Source organism: Cyrtonyx montezumae, unplaced genomic scaffold, assembly GCF_038088225.1.
Source record: "Cyrtonyx montezumae isolate F1298 unplaced genomic scaffold, pur_monq_1.0 scaffold_13, whole genome shotgun sequence".
In the NCBI taxonomy this organism is placed as follows: domain Eukaryota; kingdom Metazoa; phylum Chordata; class Aves; order Galliformes; family Odontophoridae; genus Cyrtonyx; species Cyrtonyx montezumae.
The window spans coordinates 14,251,414-14,271,348 of record NW_027071859.1 but is presented as its reverse complement, the minus strand read 5'-3'; the positions used below and the strand labels follow the sequence as shown (position 1 = coordinate 14,271,348).

Sequence of the window (19,935 nt, the reverse complement as noted above, 5' to 3'; positions counted from 1 at the left end):
AATAAAATACCATACCAACAGAAGGTGCATGCATGAAAGAAACAGATCAGTAAAGTCATTAACCTTTTCCCATGCTAAGAATTATTACGCAGGCCAAGATTTTCTCACTTAGAAAAAAAAAAGATGACAAAGGTGACAAATAAGTGTATGCAAGTCACTAACAGTGTGGAGAAAATGACTGATTGTTCCATATTCACTGTTTCTGGCAATGGAACCTAAGAGTGAGAGTTCAGAAGCAAGCAGATGAAGAGTTTCTCCTCTACGTATTACTTAATAAAATGGAAGAGCTTGAAGTCTGGACACGGTGGTATGGAGACCAAAAATAAAAAAGAATCAGGGAAGTTTGCAGCAAACAGATCCTTCAGAAGGTGTAACAGCTGATGGCCTGGAGCATGTTCAGAGAAGGGCAACAAAACTGGTGAGGGGTCTGGAGCACAAGGCTTATGAGGAGCGGCTGAGGGAGCTGGGATTGTTTAGTCTGGAGAAGAGGAGGCTCAGAGGAGACCTTATTGCACTCTACCACTTCCTGAAGGGGGGTTGTGGTGAGGAGGGGGTGGGCCTCTTCTCCCTGATAAATAATGACAGGACGAGAGGGAATGGCCACAAGTTGCGCCGGGGAAGATTTAGACTAGACCTGAGGAAACATTTTTTCTCTGAAAGAGTGGTCAGGCACTGGGATGGCCTGCCTAGGGAGGTGGTTGAGGCACCATCCCTAGCGCTGTTCAAGAAGCGTTTAGATGAGGTGCTAAGGGATCTGGTTTACCCTTAGTGGGTAGGGATGGTGATAGGATGATGGTTGGACTAGATGATCTTGTAGGTCCTTTCCAACCTAATGTATCTATGAATCTATGGCCCACGATACAACCTCTGCCTGAAGAAATCCCTGATCATGATGCTGAAGGGATACGCTGTATTTGTTGTTTCACTACACTTCCTGGAACATCCCCCACTAGGTGCTATCCCCACCAGTTTCCTGCAGTGACTAACTGCTGCGGCCTGCACAGAACAAAAAGTCAACCAGAGGTGTGGGAGAATGACAGAGGCACAGGCACCTGCTAGGTGTCTGAAGTCTATATGGGGTGGGGGGGTTCGGAGCAGTCAGCACTGACACCTGCACACATCTGAGAGAGCAATGAGTGACCACAGCCTCTGCTTCTCTACAGGGAGAAGCTCATGCTCATCACACAGAGATCTGCAACTTCTTTTTGTGGGAGATGACATACTGCTTTTGCATATGTGATAGAATGCTGAACCAGAGGGACATACCTCAGGACCCTTGATACAAGATAAGGCTTTGTCTGTGGTTAAAGAATTAAAGTACGTGCATTACTGAGAGATAAGAGGAGACTCCGGCTGGCTGGCAAGTTAATTTGTGTCCTCTCCTCCCTTGTGGATGTCACTGGGGATGGTGGGCTACCAAAGGTAAAGGCTGTAAGACATACACCTGCACTCAGAAGCACACGAGAAGAAACAAACTTATCTGGCAGATATGCAGCGGTAGATCACGGCTTGGTGATCCCGATGCTGCTTACTTGGAGAAACGGTCTTTGCCATCTGCCTAGGGGATGCGCGCGCAAACAACGCGAGCCTGGCAGCAGGGGAGGTGCGGGAGACAAAACCGGCGTTTTGCAAGTGAAAAACCCCACAGCCCAGCGAGGACGTGCCTGCATAGTTAGCTAAGCCCACCCCGTTCCGCTGACCTCAGTGCAGCCGCTCTCCCTCGCACGTACCCCCAGGTCCCCGGCACTGCTCTCCCCTCCCCCCCGGTGCCGCCCTGCCCCTTACCGTAGCGCTGTCCGCGCGGCGGCCGTCGCAGAGCCCGCAGCCCGCCCGGCACCCACAGCAGCACCAGGGCAGGGACCAGCCACAGCCTCATGGTCCGAGCGCGCGGCTCCGCCCGCTCCTCCGTCCGCCCGCCGCTCCGTCCAGCCGCTCACATTCGGTCCGACCAACTCGGCGCCCCGGGCCCGCCGCCCTCCAGGGCCCGCACCCGGAAGCGCGGCCGCGCGCGAAGCACTGTGGGTGCGGGCGGAGCCGCCATCTTTAGGCGGCGGGCGGGCGCTGCGGTGGGGGCGGGGCGGTGCTGCGCAGCCGCAGAGGCGCTCCCCGAGCTCTGTGCTGTGGGGTGTCGTTATTGCGCCCTATGGGCCCTTGCAGTCGTCTTACTGACAGTTCGGAAGAGCCTGTGTCTCCATGAGGTTCTGTGCCAGCACCGCTAAGATGTCTCCCATATTTTACAGCATACAGGCTGTGGGCAGTTGAGCCCCGAGTACTGACAGGTTCTCCCGTTCTTCTCAGCCACACCTTTTCTTTCCTACCATGAACAACATGGAATCGGAAGGCTTTGTCTTCTCACTCCTCACCTCCTTATTCAGATTATTTATGAATAAGCACTCAGATATGAAGGTACATTGGTGACTTTCACTGTGAAAATAGCTTACTCCTAGTCTTACAGCTTCATCTCTGAGTATTGATTTTACACCCAGTTCTCTTGCTGGACTCACAAGCTTCTGGCACTTAATACATTTAAGATTATTGAAATCCTCTTGTCCTCTTGAAAATTATTTTGTTGAGTTCTGCACCTTTTCTCTTTTTTTCAGTGCCACTCATGGTTTCTATCTGAAAAGCCTCACAGGCTTTTTTTTTTTTTTTTTCCCAGTAATGAAAAGTTCTGTTTCATCTAGTCTTCCCTCACGTGGCATATTGTTTCATTTTTATGTTTATCCTTGTTGACTCTTCTGTACTTCTAAATGTTATATACCTATACTATACATCCTCCAACACATACTTGTGTCTAAATTCTCTTGTGTTTCCTATTTTTAAACTAGTACTGTGTACAGAGTAGAGATTTCAGGAAGCTGAAAATCCAGATTCCCAGATTCCAGGATCTCTTTTCCTAAGTAGTAATGACTACTAGATGAACTGGTGTTCCTTGCTGTGACTGCTTGTTGAAGGTTATAACTTGGCATTTGGCATCATTGATTCTCACTTGCTGTTTTATCAGATGCCAATTAATATTATAGGAACCTCCTGCAACTCTTCAGAATTCACTTTGTATAGGACTTTTCAGAATAGGTATTTTTGTTTGCTTGGTTGGTTTTTGTGTTTTGTTGTTTGTTTGTTTGTTTGTTTTTATCTACAAATTACTTTTGCCTGTTCTCAAATCATTTATCAGTTTGATTTTATCAGAACAGATCAATTTTGTTTTTTATTGAGGTGTGGAATTTTTACATCTTAACACTTGGTACCTTGTCTAGGCAAGATACAGAAAGCCAAGTAAAAGGTTTCTTTTTCACCTATCCCACCTTTCCCACTCAATACTTTTCCTCCATTTATTTTGTATCTCACAAGGACATGCTAATAATAAAAGCCATCCATAAATATTTTTAGGGCTATGGAGTATTTGTGATTTGTATTTTGACAAAGTCAAGCACAATGAAGTTGTAGATTAAGATATTTATGCCGTGTAATTAGTTTAACAGTAAATAGTAAATAAGAAAGTGTGATTGATTTAGCAATATTGTTTGTTCTGTGTTAATAAGAATCACTTACGTTGTATCAGTAAGTTCATCTGTTGGCATGTCTGGGTGCAAATTTTATTTTATTTCAGGAATTTACACAAACATAGCACCATGTCTAGTAAAAGAGCACTTTCAGAGCTTGTTGATGCCCAGTATTGATAGGAATGCATCCTTCCCCCATTAAGGAATTTTAATTGTTATTTATGTGGTTAAGAACTGAACAGGAATACGATAAATACATAAGAAGATGTTGAAACATAAATGAGGAAACAGCATTTAGTGTGTTTTGGTGAAAGACATTATCTCACTAACCAGAGCAATTCGTAAAATATACTATTTAATAATTTGATTAGAAAGGAAGCTAGATTTTGTGGCAGGCCCTGGAGAAGGATTGAGAATTACCTTTGTTTTGTGCGTGTTTGAATAGTAAATGATGCCCCAAGGCAAAAGGCCTGATCTTGGTTCTGAGCTAATGCGATAAGCAAAACTGCACCCCACCCATGTGCAAGACTGTGGGCTGTGCAAAACTACATATTTTCCCATGGGAATCACTGGAACCCCTATGACTTTCAGGCTTTGAGTCTAAGTTGAGTAAAGTCCCGTGTCTTATAAGGAATGTCCTTCCTTTGGGAGGAGGGTGAAATGAATGATTTCGTAACACTCATCTTTTACAACTTAAAAATTCCTTAAAAGAACTCAGGTGTTTCTCAGAGCAAAATAACCACCAAAGCATAATACAAAAAAACAAAAACAAAAAACCATCAAACAACCATTCCTGTTTGTGTAATGCAAGGAGTGCTTTATTCTCATTTAATGCACCAGAAAATTGGATCTCGTGCCAAGTCTTTTCCCTCATGCTGTTTGAGATGGTTCTGATAAATGAGGTCTGGACTCCCATGGCATGCCAATTCTATTCTTTTCAAGAAAAAGCTGTAGAAGTTTCTAGGATCTCTCTCTTCTTTTACTTTGTGTTTTCTTCACTGTTCTCTTCTATGGTTGTCTTCCAATAAGTTATCTGACTTTGTCTCCCTCCTTTGATCTCCATGGGGATTTTTTTCCCATATACCCATTCATTACTCCACAGGCCTTACCCTCACTTAGTTTGGCCTGTTGTCTCTTTCTAAATATGTGTAACAGCTTTCCACATTAATGATCCATCAATTTACATAATATTGTCCCTCTATTTCCCCTATCTACTCAGCAAGACAGAAACTAGGCTACAAATCTTGAAGTCAACATATTCCTTTATTTCCTGGCTGCAGGAAACTTCTGTGGTATTCTATTATCTTTAAAGACTACATCAATACACTGCAACTGGCCTAGCTTGCCTGCCATGCTGGTTTTAAAGTCTGCTATTACTACAAGTAAAGGAAAACAGATGCCAATATGGGAGAGCTTTTTAGATGGGGAAGCAACCGTAATTTGTTCTTTGTTGTTGTGAATATGTGCTCTCCGTAATTGTAACAACACAAAATGTTTTTCCTCCCTGAAGCATATCTGAGTTAATGGAGAGGGAATGTGCTGTTGTGAAGTTACTTCCCAGTACAGTCCAACCCACAAAGAAATCACTCGTCCCTACTTTCTGACGTGAAGTGGTCCCCGTTTCTTATATCGACCAGGAGATGGTGCTGCCCTTCTTCTGTCTATTCCTTTTTTAGGAACTGTGACTCGAGTTTATGTAGGATTACATATATAAATAACAGAGATACTTCTGCCATCTGACTGATAGATTTTTCCTAGTAGGGAAAAAAAACAACAACAAAACAACTACACCAACCTCTTTGTATTTTGAAGCTTGTTACTCTCTTAAAAACTGGACATACGTATTGAAGACCCACCATATGTCTATGACAAAGCCATGCAGGAGTTTTCCAGAGTTTTCAAATGCTGCATGTCATGATGACCACAAAACACTCATCTTTATGATTTGCTGGTTATTTTCCACACCTGCTTTTCTTATCTTTACAGATGTAAGAAGCACTCTGGCAGGGTGGTTCATGGTTTCACAGATATCCCAGCCCCGTTCAGAGAACCAGAACTTTGTTACTGCTTTAAATGTAAAAACAATAGGGTTTTAAATCTTTAATCACATTAGGCAATTTCTGCAATTTTCTTAGTATAAATTCTGATTTAAACAGGTCCTGTGGTTCCACTGTGTGTCCCTCACAAAGACAGACCTGGAAGGACCTTGTAATACGCAATGGAGGAATGCTTCCTGTTCTGTTTGATCATTTTGACTACGATAGCCTGTTCTTAGTTTTTAATCTTCTCTCAGCACTATGCTTACATTTGTAAATAGGTATAAATGTGTCATGACAACAAACTTCCCATTAAGTTCATAAGATCCATTTTGTAGCTTTGTTATTGTCATGCCAGTGCAATTGTTTGATAACACTCACAGCTACAAAAAGAAAGAACAGAACCTGATTTCACATTGCCAGCCTTTGTGTTTTGATTCTAAAATATATCCTAGTGATCTCTCCCACAGAACAGATGTCATAGACACTGGCAAAAGTTAACATCTCTGGCACTGATATTCAGCTTTTCATTTGATATTGGTAATTTAATTCATCTCTTTTCTAAGAAAGCAGACTTTTCTTATTGAAGTATACAATAGAAGAAAAGAAGATCTAAGTATTTGATAAGATAAATGTACTTCTGGGCATTATTTTTTTATCAGGCTAATATATCTATCTAGGAAATACTGTTAATGTAAGGACCGCTAATGTGATCTTTTGGGAAGTAATGGAATATGGGCTAAGCTCCAGCAGTACTATTTTGATGTAGGAGATACAGAGGGAACTGATTACCAGCATGCACTAGCAACCCAAGTGAATTCTGGCAGCTAAACAACTGAGCATATATCTAGTGAACTGCAAAAAACATTACCAGAAAGTTTAGCTGATTAAATTGCACACATGAAGATTTGGAAAGATCTGCTGACTGGTTTGGCTGTGCGTTCATGTGTATGTGTAATACGTATCTAAGTTTACATCTTCATATACATAAACATGGCCCCTGTGCAGTTTTTGTTAGAACTATTAAGGAAGCTTTATGAGGAGAAAATCATAGAATCAGAGTGTTTTGGGTTGGAAGGGATGTTTAAGACCATCTGGTTCCAACCCCCTGCTATAAACAGGGACAGCTCCCTGCAGACCAGGCTGCTCACAGCCCCATCCAGCCCGGCCTTGAGTGCTTCCAGGGAGGGGGCATCCACAACTTCACTGGACAACCTCTTCAAATGAAACTCTTTGGGACAAACTCTGAAATCAGTATATGCTGACTTCACAAGTGAGGTTAATTCCCGTAAGTGAGGGTTGCAAGGTGAAACTCCTTTGGTTTTCCCACAGGCTATGCTGGCAATATGGTATTTAAGTATCGATAGAGACTTAAAATTATGACAAGTTAATGTATTGAATGCTACACAATCTACACTACCAAGAAACAGAAAAAAAGTGAGCTAGAAGAAGGCTGTACTGGAACGCATTAATGCCATCTAGGTTTTTGGCAAGAACTCAAATAGAGAGCAATTCATGGAATACATGGAACGCAGCATTAGCCTTTGCTCGGAATTCTCATTAGAGCTGTAGTAGACCATATCTGTGAATGTGGCTTTGCTGAGAATAGCTTGAAATGTCTCAGCCAAGAAAATAAGACCACGCATCTTGCTTGGCTTCCACACTGAAAATAAGAGCTCGGTGTCCTGCAGAACCAGGTGCTCTTGAATAAACATTCTGCTGTGTTGAAATGTTGCAGTGATTCTCCTCTTATACCATGAGAAATTGTGTGTCTCTCTTAACGCTTCCCTGGCTACCATCTTGAAAGCCTCTAGTGAGGGAGAAAACCAGGAAGGGGGAATTCTGATCTCCTGTAAAGGCCTGGTAGCTTAGCAGCAGGGCAGGACTACCTTATCTTGCACCACTGGCTGAATGAATCTACTTGCGCCAGAACTGGAGGAGTGCAGGCAGCTTATTGCTGAGCTGCTACAGCCTTCAGTGTCAACAAGCTATCAGCCTGTTCAGAAGGTTGATTCTCATTAATTTTTGTCTCATTCAACTGTTTTCTAAGCAACATAGGTATGAAGCATTACTGCTTCAGGTGAGTGACTGCACCGAGCAGGAAATCTAGATCCAGCCCCTCATAGTTCTTCCTCTAACCAAATAGTTCTGCTAATTCTGTCAGCCAGAACAGGAGGATTTATTTCCAAGTCACTTATTTGCCTTGAGTCTACAAACACTACAGCAAAATCACTGCATGACCAGGATTCACATATTAAATCTATTTCTAACGAGAAAAGGAAGTCTCTGTGAGCAGCCTGCGTCAGGAACACCAGTTCACCACAGCTAAATGAGCAGGTATGTGTGTGACTTGCAGGCAACCTTCCAGTGTCAGGCTCAGGGGCACCAGCTGGCTCGATTCATTAACAGCTGGGTTTCAGATTACCCAGCCAAGCCATCCTCTGCGTCGTCAGCATGAAGGAGATGATGCAGGAGGCACGCTTGAACTGCTTAAAATCTACAGGCGGTCCAAGAGTCACCTGCCCGCTGGCTGAGATTCCAATCATTGTATTTACGTCTTTGTATTAATTTGCCTTTGGTCTCTCATCTTCTTTTCCCACTGCAGGCCTTTCAGTTCCATGTGCTGAATATGTGACTCATACAATTGCCTCTCCCCAGCCCTGCCTGATTACACTCCTGTGAGATTTGCTTACCAGCTTGATCTGATACAGTACACGCAACTGGAAGGCAAAGCGAAGTATACATCCAAGGGACACTCCTGCCTCAGAAGAGTGCTGCTAGAAGGCATGTTCCCTGCCTATACCTGTGTAGGCTGTCTTCCTTCTGGATGTATTTGTAATTAAGCTGCACATTTGGAGGTTGGGTTGAAAGTATACTCCGTATAGTGGCAGTAAAATATCTTGACATGTGCCCTCTTGGTCAGCAAATAAGCTGCCTAGCTAGCTTGTTCACTGAGCTGGAGTTTGTTTGGTGCTGGTAGCACAGCTATGCCATCACAAGGAGCAGTTTGATGGTTCTATAACCACAAATGTCAAACCAGGTCATTGGTCTCACAGGAGTTTGAACCACTAGAGTGTAGTCAACTCTCAAAACTTTTTGTACCCCCTTACTAAAAGCCTGCCTGAAAATGGAAACACATTTCATGTCAGTCTGCAGAGGTTGTACCAGTAGCTCTTGTGCCGCAGTAAGGAAACTAGTGGCCAAAGTATTTCTTCAGCTCTAATTAGCTGAAGGAACCTCTACAAAACCAGGGAGATCTTTGGCTAGGTCATCACCCTTCTGTATGTGGGTTCATTTTCCAGTGGTAAAGTGTGGGTACTGATAGGTCAGGTATGCCCTGTAAGTGCCAAGTATTCATAGTTATTGTGCATCTGCTATGCCTGCTAGCATAAGCACTAATTAAAAAGAACTGGGAAATGATCTGAAAATGAGTATGCTGCTAGATCCATTTTAAGTGGTTATTTTAAAGGCAAGAGAATTTTCTCTATGAAAACTGAGAGTAATACTTAGAGCTCCTGTTTCTCACATGTGATGGCATAATGTTAACGGCAAAGAACTGGTAGGCAGGAAGCTTCTAAGGTCCCTAAAGCAGCAAGCATGGGCACAGAATTTACTGCAAATCTAGGACAAAACTCATACTTGGTTATCACTCTTTAATGCTTTTGATCTCAAAAGTATACTGCTTCTTACTTAACCAGGGATGTTAATATGAATGTTTGTAAATGAAATTATTTTGGACTTGAGGGTAAATATGATAAAGGTAACGTTTGAGTGACTGCTCTGAGCAAATGCCTGTTAGTAAAGATAGCAGGTAAACAGCACTGTAATCAAAGGAATCAAACTCTTTTGAAGTTACTGAGGAAGTATATGACAAATATCATCAAGAATGCAGTTCAAAGGATACTGTTCCTATCTCTAAGATACACATAGGCGGCCTGATTCTGATCGTATGCTACCTGAACACCTGGCTTCAGCCAGTTCTGATTTTCTCCTCTTTCAGAAAGGCTGACCCTATGGGACCAGAGCAGAGAAGGGTGCTGAAAAAGGCCATGAAGGAGACAGTGAAAGATGGGAATGTCAACAAGATGGCTGAGAACAAAATTTAGGAGAAAAAGATCGAACTCTGTAACCCTGCCAGAGCATTTGGTCTTGCATTTGTCCCCTTGATGGCTTGTCTGCCCTACCTTTACTTCTTCATTTGAGCTTCATCAAAAATATTCCAGTTTGACCAGTTAAATGGTGCTGAGTATGGTTTATCCTTGCACGTATTTTAATTACACTGCTGTAAACTCTTAGGTACATGGTTCATTTCCCTGGCTGGTTGGTTTGTTAGTGGGTCATCATGTTCTTTTTTTTTCCTGACTTGACTTCTTCACAAATATAGGTAATAAAAAGGAGAGAAAAAGGTGTAAATGATCGTGCAGAACAAAGGTATATACTTGCTCTGATGGCTGGGCTGTCTGGAACACTCCCTAGAGGCAGCTGACTGGGAAAAGTCAGACAAAGGCAGTAAACTTTGTCATTGGGTACCATAGCCCAAATCTTACCTTCTACATAGGAGTTGGTATTCTCGATACAACATCTTGGGCACCAGTGTCTGTGTCACAGTAGCCACAGAATTACAATAATGATGGTCTTCCCCTTTGGGTATCTTCAGTAGGATTACAGTCTGAAAGGATATACCACCAGCATTTTCCACTGCACATACTGCTTTGCTGTATGCTGTATGTATGTTTGCCATTTCCCTGTAGGGCTTAGTAACATCACTAGGTTGTTCTCTGCAAATTAAACCATTATTTTGGTGCAAAAGGTAGTCCTACATGCTTTGAACAGAAACCCTGATGGAACCAGGGCAAGCAAGGATGTGTTGCTACCATATTTATTTATTTATTTATTTTGCTGCAATTATGCTGAGATTAAAGAGAACACTTTAGGTGACATTTTTGCAAAGTAAAGAAAAATACAGTGTAGAACGGCAGACATTTTTGTAAGGTCTCTAAATGCATGTTACTTGTTTTCTCCTTGCTCCTACTAATGCAAAGATACTGCCTGTATGACAGAAGGTAAACCTGAGCATCTCTTTTTGTATTGTGTGTTTATAAAACTTTAACATTATTTTTACAGTGCAAGCCTGTAGCATTTCATACAGTGACTTAAATAATGTTCATGTAAGTTATTTGGAAAGGTACATTTACCTTAAAAAGTATGTAACTGACTACTTCTACATTGCAGTACAAGAACATAGAGTAAAGAGGACTTTATCTTTTAGGATTTTTACTTTTATTTCAATTTTTCCAGGAAACACAACCAATCACTACTGTGCCAAGTAATTTATTTAGTGAAAAATCTGAACTTAATAGCACTTTTCTATCTCTATTTGCAACTAGAAGTATGAGTTATGAAAAGGTTTCAGTGGCTCAGAGGACTGAAAACTTACAGCTGATGATGTGTGGTTACTGGCGTGGGTTCAGCCTAGGTCCTTAGTAACCAACAGTTGTTACTATCTGATTATAACTAATTTCCAAAATGAAGTGAGTCAGTCTTCTGCAAGCAGACATGGTCACATCTCTTAAATAAATCATCATAGAATGGCTTGGGTTGGAAGGACTCTAAAGATCATCTAGTCCCAACCTCCCTGCCATGAGCAGGATTGCCAACCACTAGATCAGGCAGTAGATGAAGCTGCCCAGGGCCACATTCAACCTGACCTTGGATGCCTCCAGGGACGGGGCACCCACAGCTTCTCTGGGCAGCTCTTGCCAGTGCCTCATCACACTCTGAGTGAAAAAATTCCTCTAACATCTAATATAAACGTCTCTTTTAGTTGAAAACTGTTTGTCCTTGTCCTGTTGCTATCATACTACGTAAAAAGTCAGTGTCCCTCCTGACTTTAGGCTTTGTTTAAGTATTGGAAGGCAACAATGAGGTCTCCTCAAAGCCTTCTTTTCTCCAGGCTGAACAAACCCAAATCCCTCAGCCTTTCTTCATAGGAGAGGTACTCCAGCCCTCTGAGCATCCTTGTGGTTTCCTCTGGACCCATTCCGGGTCTTTCTTGTGCTGGGAGCCCCAGGCCTGGGCATGGTTCTTCAAAAGTGGCCTCCTGAGGGCATAGTACTGTACTCACATCTGGGTTTGTCCTGACCCAGCCACAGCACACTGCACTTGGCGTTGTTGAACTTCATTCAGTTCACATGTGCTCCCATCTCAAGCCTGTGCAGGTCCCTTTGGATGGCATCTCTTCTTTCTACTGTATCAACTGCAACACTTAGCTTGGCGTCGTCTGCAAACTTTTTGGGGGTACACTTAATCCAGCTGCCTAAGTCATTGATAAAGATTTGAAAGAACACCGGTCCCAAGGCAGACCAGGAGATATCCCAATCTGGAGATAAGGATGTAGTGTGGGATCACATCAGAGGCCTTGCACAAGTCCAGGTGGATGACATCAGCTGCCCTTCCTTTGTCCACCAATGCCACCACTCCACTGTGAATATGTACACACACAAATACATAGAAAAATATGTTCAATACATGTGATACATACATAATGTATATTAATACACGTATTTTAGTGTACACACACCAGCAGAACTGAAACTAGTTGGCACATTAGTTATTCTTTTCCCACCCTTTCACTCCCCAAAAATGTGCTGCATCTTTTAAGTTACAATTCTAAGGTGGGGATTCCAAATATTCTTGGTTTCCCAATTGAAACGAACAGGAGCCATGGCCAAGATTATTTCATTTTATTCAGCTAAACTCTTAGTGAACTAATTTTTAGTGGATAGTTGTTTTATTAATCCCATACTCTCCCATTTCCTTGATTGCAGGCATTGGTACCAGGACATTTCATTCTGGAACACTGCAGAACGAGCCTCCCACACAGTGAGCACGGGAAAGCTGAAAACGAGGTTACTTTTTTGTGCTTAAACTTTTTAACCCTAAACACAGCTGCAAAGGTAGGAAGAAATGTGGATCACACAGAGAAAGCGAGAACTGTAGTAAGATATGTTTGCTTTCTATGCCTCTGTTTTTCTGGGCTGTCATTTGGATTGATAGCTCTGCTAAGGTTACCAAGGTTTCTCACTTGATAAAGATGATTTTTGTCTTTTAGTTACAACTCTTTTTGTACAATTTACTTTTGAATCATGGGGAATTTTCATTACTGGAAACTATTACTTCCAAAGTGACATTTATTATGCAGCTCTCACAAGTGTGAATCTGGTATCACTTCGTTGAAACCAGCATGAAAATTACAAGACCAAATCTGGAATCCAGTGCAAATCGAATGAATAAACCTCCCCTAGGTCAGACAGATAGGGGTGTTCAGTTGTACGTAGGTTTCCCTTACATAGCCACATTAGTCCAGCACAATTTGCATTCCCACAGGGAGGGATAGCCCTCCTCATCTCTCCTCCCACACATTTCTCCTGTTCCAGAGCTTGTGGGTCAGTGCACAGCTGGGGAAGTGATACGTGGAAGTTGTCCATTTTCATCACCAGTTTTGCATCCAGGCTTCCTAATGTCAGACTAAGGAAGGCACTAGGGACAAGCACAGGCAAGAAGGCAGAAGGTTTAAGGAGCAATATGGTTTATGTTGGATTAAATCAACTGCATAACTATGGCCTCAGAGGGATAGATGCAGTGCAGCAACTGGTTGTCAGCGTAGGAAGCACAGTTAGAGATAACAGGTTGCCACTGGAGCTTTCTATCATAGCAATTTCCATTTAATGAAATAGTCCTCATGCGCCACTGCAAGCAAGTATAAATCAGCACAGCCTTTGGGTTCCTTTAATTTACAAGGCTCAGACTGATACGTTTCATCACACAACACTGCTTAAAAGCTGTGCTTAGTGTTTCTAAGCCAGTGGTACGAGCAAGGACCTTTGAAATAAGAAAGCAAGTAAACAATTACTAACAGCAAATAAAAGTTTGGGGAGTGGGTGGATGCAAGTGGTTATGAAAGCTGAGTGACAAGGAAGAACAACAAAGCAAGATATGTCAGACTGCATCTACTAGTTACTTGTGTCTCAGTTATGTCTCCGAAGCAGTTTTCTTGGACAGCAATAATCATGCTATTCCATTTGGAAAAGGAAAACGTGGAAAAACTTCACAAGTCAAGGGAAAAAACAAGTAGCAATAGGCTGGAAATATGCTGTTAAATGTAGAATTTTGAATTGTTGGTCATTTTTTCCACAAGGGCCTTTAGTATTAACTGAGGCATTCCTCATTTCTACAGTTAAGCCTTTTTCCATGATCAGATTTCTTTTCTTACTAACCAGTAAGATTTTATCATCCACACATATTTATTTATACAGAGCTTAAGAGCTTGAGGATTGTTTTCTCATTGTGTTTCTATTAGAAACTGGGGTAGGAATACACAGGAACATGCTTTACGATGGCAATGCAGGGCACGGAAAACAATTGACATCCCTACATCTCATCCTTGTCTCTGGCTGCACAAGAGGCACTGTGGACAGGGCACATCTGCCCACACAAGGAAAAAGGAGCTGACTGCCACCTCCTGAGGAACACGGGGCTGGTAACTGAATCTAATCTTCCCAAGGAAGCCTGTCTACTTCAAAAGGCTCCACAGAACATTTACTCCTCATACCTTGGCTACAAAACATCCTGTAACAAGCAAGGCCAACAGAGATAAGACCAAGAGTCGGGAGAAGTCAGGAGAGATTGGACACTGCAAAGAATCTAGGTTTCTACTGTCATGTAAATTGCATGAAATAAACTTCCAGAAACGAGCACTTAACTCCAGGTTAAAAGGAAGGAAATAAAAACGATGCCACTTCTCGAAAAACTGATGTGAGTGGGAAATTCCTCGAGGGTCTTGGCTGCCCTTCAGCACCCGTACAATGTTTGCAGATCAGAGTTGTGAGGAATCTCATGAGTAAATATCTGCTTTCAGGTTACGTGGCTATTCTGTAGAGTTTTCCATCAAAACATTTACCCCCAGCACCTCTCTTCATGCAGATGGAAGTCTCAAGTGTATTCTGGTAATCTGTTCTCATGCTAAAAGAGACACTTTGTGCTTTGGTAGGTGTTTGGTTTTGCTTCTTTTTTTTTGTTTGTTTGTTTTGTAGGTATGGAATGAATAGTGCTTACAGAGAACAATACAAATGGGATACATGAGGTGGGAATGAAATTTCACACAAAAACTCTGAAGTTTGAAGTTACAGTAATAACATATTTCAATCTCCTGTCCAATGAGAGTGTTGTATGCTATGCAGACACTTATCCCAAAATTCTTCTGACACTGAGAGACCACAGGCTGCCTGGTGGAGCAAGAGCAGTCAGTCAGCAAGAAGCACCACGTAATGCGAAAGGCAAACCCGACCAAATGCCATTTTTTGGAATCCTAAAATCCTAGATTTTACTAGGAAAAAATAAATAGATAAATAAATAAATACTTTGAATTCTGACAGCCAGATCATGGCTGATTCGTGAACAGTAGCAAAAAGCAGCCTTAACACCATTTTAACCAACACCCTGGTGTCAGTTGGCACCACTTACCCTTGTCATTTGGATACAAGACCCTGTAATGTAATAGTTGGCACAATGTTACACGGGACCTGGAAAAGATTATCCCTGAAACTGTTTCTTTAAGCTAGTTTTTCTCCAGTCTTGCTCACATTCATCCATCCCCTGCATCAAGCAGATGTCTCATGCAGCTGAGACAGCAGTTCTGAATTCCAGGCGATGCAGATGGCAAGTCATTTTTAAAGGTTTTGCCTAAAAGACCAACAGGAACATACAAAACTCTATGGCATTCAATTAATCAGCACTTGCAAGGTGATGGAATCAAGTTCAGCAAGCTTTGTTTGTTACATGGGGAGATACATTTTCCATATTTTTTTATCCTTATTGTCAGTCATGTGCTTGCATGACTAGCTGTGGAATCAGAGACAGCTCTAATGGAAAAGAGAAATTAGGTCATCTGGTCCATCCTCCCTGCCAGGGCATGGCTGTTCCCTGCAGTGTATCACTTCCCACACACTTATCTTTCCAACTGTCTTCTGTGAGATGGAAATGCAATTCAAAGTCCCATTTGGCTGTAACTGCCAGAGCTGCTCAGGACTTCTACTTGGACAAAAATGCTTACTGAGAATTGGAGGTTCAGAGCTAACAATTTTAAATACATGCAAGGGATAAAGAAGGGAAGAAGGGAAGAAGGAAAGGAGGAAAAGGAAAGAAGGAAAGAAACACCAGATGTCAGAATAAATCAGAGTCTCAATTAGTAAAATATTTTTGAGGGAAAAAAAATAAGTGCAATATTTGAGATAATTGGGGTCACTGTTTTCACTCATCCAGGAAATAGTTTCCATGACTGAATTCTACAAACGAAACAACAGGCTTCCTGCTAAAGAAACAGGCATCTAGCGTTTGTAAGCTGTTTAGGAAGCAGCCTCCCATCAGGAGCCACACAGCACTCACACTGACTGAGGGACGCAGGGTTGCATTGACTACTTTAAGTGTTTGAGCTCCCATCCTTCAGCAAAACATCTCGGTGTGGTAGCACAGGTTTATTAAGCAGGACTGGTTTATTAAGAAAAAAAAAAAAAGGGAAAAATCGCTATAGCACATAATGGAAGGAAATGGCAAACTCCTTTCCTTTCAACACCTGTAGCATTAGTAACCTCCATGCTCTGCAAATGAGAACTCTTGTCTTTTAGTTCCTTGTCTACACTAATCAAATAACTCCAGTGGTTTGACAGCCCAAATGTTTCCTGACAGGTCTATCTCCTTTCCTCGCTAACAGCTTGTTTTTCAACAGTGTACCGTTGCTTCAAGATCCACTTTCTTAAATCAGGCAAGCATCCTCATAACACTGCTCAGCTTTGCTATAGAGTTGCCTTTTGCCACCAGATGCTCAAATGTCTCTGCTTCCATGTGCTTATCTACATCAGCCCTTGATGACGTTTTTAGATCATTATCTTTCTCTGGAGGATTTTGTTTGCATGGCACCCACACAACAGCATTTTCACTGGAGAGGACTCGAGAGCATTTAAGGATCTTCAGCGGAAAGCCAGCAGATCAGAAACAAGCACATCACAACAAAATGAGTAATGTCTTCTCTAGAAATCATAGGATCACACAGTCACAGAAATGTAGGGGTTGGAAGGGACCTCCAGAGGTCATCGAGTCCAACCCCCTGCCAAAGCAGCTCCCTAGCCCAGGTTGCACAGGTAGGCGTCCAGGTGGGTCCTGAACATCTCCAGGGAAGGAGACTCCACCACCTCTCTGTGCAGCTGTGCCAGTGCTCCGTCACTGCACTGTGAAGAAGTGAGCCCTTTCCCTCCTCCACTGAAGAAAGAAGAGGCCTCTCAGGTGTTTCTGACTTTAGGAATCAAACAGATTACTCTGTACAGTTGCCTTAACAAGTCAGTAATTTAATTCATATAGCTTTTCCTTTTGCCTCCACCAAAGCAGGCTCAAGATTACAAGCAGATGGCAAGGTTACTTCATCTCTCCTATAAACCCAGAAGTCACTGTCAAGCCCATACCACATAATTTACCTTTAGAAGTGTATGAGTACACTTTTACACTGAAATACACTGCAGTTCTTCTAGAAAAAAAAAAATGCTTGAGCTGGTTTGAATTTAAATGGGCTTTATCCCATGTTTTTACATAGTTCTTAAAGCACACAGCCACAAAATATTCTCAAAAGAAGTAATCAGTCATGAAAATAAGGCCAACGTTTCAAGTGTGGTTTCTGCAGAACATGTGCAAGCATCCAGAAAAGTCTATGCAAGTCTATTGTGAAGATTTACTATAAGTTCAGTTGGTTTCCTTGAAGAAACAGGATTTTAGACTCCTTGTATTGAAAGGTGTTATTGACATCAGAGTATGCTATTATAGTGTTTTTGGGTGCAGCAATTTCCTACTATTGGGGAAAAACAAAACTCCATTCTAGTATTGCAAATCCACTGAACCTTCATCTTCTTTCACGTTATCTTATTGCACTGCTTAGCTCTGCTGACTTATTAATCAGTGAGGCCTGCCTAATTGTCTCTTCAAGTGAAATTCAGAGTCCAGGAATCAAGTATGAAGAATCCAGATGCTGATATAGATCCCAGATCTATTGGGGGGCGGAGCATCTTTAAAATTTGATGCTGCTTAGACAAGAAGAAACTACCTTTTCTATTCTGGTTCTAATTGGGCAAAAATGGTATTTGCAGTTCACCCATCAGCCAGGATGGACAGATGAGCAACACCACCTGCCTGTGAGTAATGACTTCTGCCTTCTAAGGCGGTATAGTATCAAGTAAGCTACCCTTTTAAAGAGGTATTGGGGAATTTGGGGAAAAAAACTGTGCCTATTCATCTTGAACGTCAATGCACGTGCTGATTAAAGACAATTCTATTAGGCAACCAAGTTGAGAGTTTAAAGATTCTCCCTCCCATTGCTATTTTACCTTTTAAACAGATTTTTGCTCTCCTTGCCTATGAAATGACCATTCACAAAACGAAAATGGAACAATTGCAGACCTTGTGTGAACAGAATCTCTACTAACATCAGCAAAATTTGGAGCAAATCAATGTGCAGCACTGAGATCTGCCTCTGAAAACTAATTACTGTTTCAGATAGACTGAAGCTCCCAATTCCGACCATTCCTGCAGAGCACAAAAGGTGCCTGGAGTGCTCCCATCCATCAATCCAAGACGCAGCACTCCTGACGGCGGAATGCTTACTGAGCATGGCTGGTTTAGCCAGCAGGAAGAACTAATGCATAAACAAATGGGTATGATCTTGTTCAGGGCCATTTCCTCTGAATACATTTCACCAATTGGCTGCATAGGTTGATTTAGAGCACAGGAGAACGTTCCCTTTCTCTCTCTCCTGACCCTCCATCTTTCCCATGGCTGTAAGTAGCTCTCTCGTTGCTTCCAACACATTTACGACAATTCTGACAGACCCAGCACCTGCTCAGCAGTAACGAGATCAGCAGCCACACCTTAATTGGAAACCTGGAGAGAAGAGGGGACAAAAAAAAGGTACAGCCCACTCCCAGCCAGCAGGTTTCACAAACTGTTCTATTGACTGCAGATGTAGAGGGATTTTGCAATGATGATCAACACTACAGAAGGAACGAGGCTTTAACAAAGCAGGGAGACTGTGCGACTGAGGGGATCATTTGTAATAAGAGTTTATGAGCCACTGCTAATGGCATTTACAGAATCTGCAGCTCAGATGGTTCTGACACTGATGTCAGATCACACACAGTGCTGGAGACAAGCTTGCCTTCAACAAGCTTCCACAGACAGAAATGTAAATCTTGAAGTACTCGGCCAACACTATGAGGCCACACTCCATGATCAGAAATGTCCTCACGTCGGGTTCTCCATTTCAGGATTGCAGCACAAAAAGCCCACATACCTCTATGGACTTACAGGCATCGTGCCATAGTGGAAAAACATTGTGGCTGTAATCCAGATCTGGTGCTAGCATTTCACCCTCCGCAGTGGCATTCTGTTCGTCTGAAAGCTGGCCAGGCTGCAACTGCTGAAGCACCCAGCGGTCACGTCACATAGCTACCTCCATACAAAACAGGAAAGGAGATCTTATTACCTAAGTCTGGGACTTCAGCTGTAGAAATGGGATTTTGAGGTTGCAGCCTTCCAGCAGTGTCGGATAGCAACTTCAAGTCTGCGTGTTTTACATGACGATTTTCTGGCTAATTTAAAGCCAAGGTTTGATAAGGAATTCTGGGATATAATTTTAGATGGCATCAGTGTTCATAGTTAGGGTGTGACTTCAGCTGCGTGGCCTGTGCTTGAAAGCCACATCCATAGTGAAAGCATGGACACAATCTGTATGTTCACCTAAATTCTGGTTACCTGAGTCAACACGGCGGAGCAACGTGCTGCAAGCTTCACACAGTCATAAAGCACTCCCTCATCCGGTACAACAGACAGCCTTGCATCACACGAGCTAGGCTCAGGAGAACACAACCACGGATGCTGACATGTTCAGCAGAGATCCTAAGAAATATAACATTCTGTTTCACTGCTGAGTTGAGGTACTGTGCAAGTACCTGAGCAGACAGAGCACGGCTCCAAGCGAGGCCCCATCTCCACCAGCACAGCCCACCTGGCAGGGCAGCCAGGGACCCCAGAGCGTGGCTTCTCTGGAGTCTGAGAACACTAAGGGAGCTGAGGTGATCACTGCACCAGTGTGAAATCTGTTGCAGAGATTAAGACAAACTCCGCCCCTCAGGATTTACTGTACACAAACGCTTTCAGCAAGTGAAAATCCCGTCTAGAGCAAGGCAGTTCTGAGTGAACAGCGTTGGATCACACCGTCAGTGGTACGGTGCAAAGCTGCATTCTCACCAGGAACACGCAGGGCTCGGTGAGCCCGGCCCGTTTCCCAAGCTGTGGGGCAC

The 19,935-nt window shown here is 42.7% G+C and overlaps 1 protein-coding gene and 1 long non-coding RNA gene across 2 annotated transcripts in view; both read right to left on the bottom strand.

Annotated features, from left to right (window-relative positions):
* ADAM17 (ADAM metallopeptidase domain 17) overlaps nt 1-1,999 on the bottom strand; it is a 29,761-nt gene extending 27,762 nt beyond the window's left edge. Inside the window, exon 1 of the mRNA XM_065730719.1 lies at nt 1,786-1,999. Coding sequence (XP_065586791.1) covers nt 1,786-1,876 — 91 coding nt within the window. The 5' untranslated portion in view covers nt 1,877-1,999. The remainder of the gene's footprint in view (nt 1-1,785) is intronic.
* Nucleotides 2,000-14,637: 12,638 nt separating this feature from the next.
* Nucleotides 14,638-19,484, bottom strand: LOC136045079 (uncharacterized). Its single transcript, XR_010621878.1, has 4 exons — nt 19,388-19,484; nt 16,016-16,084; nt 15,062-15,280; nt 14,638-14,823 (listed from the first exon to the last, which is right to left on the bottom strand). It is a non-coding gene; the product is annotated as an uncharacterized LOC136045079 (long non-coding RNA).
* Nucleotides 19,485-19,935: the final 451 nt, after the last annotated feature.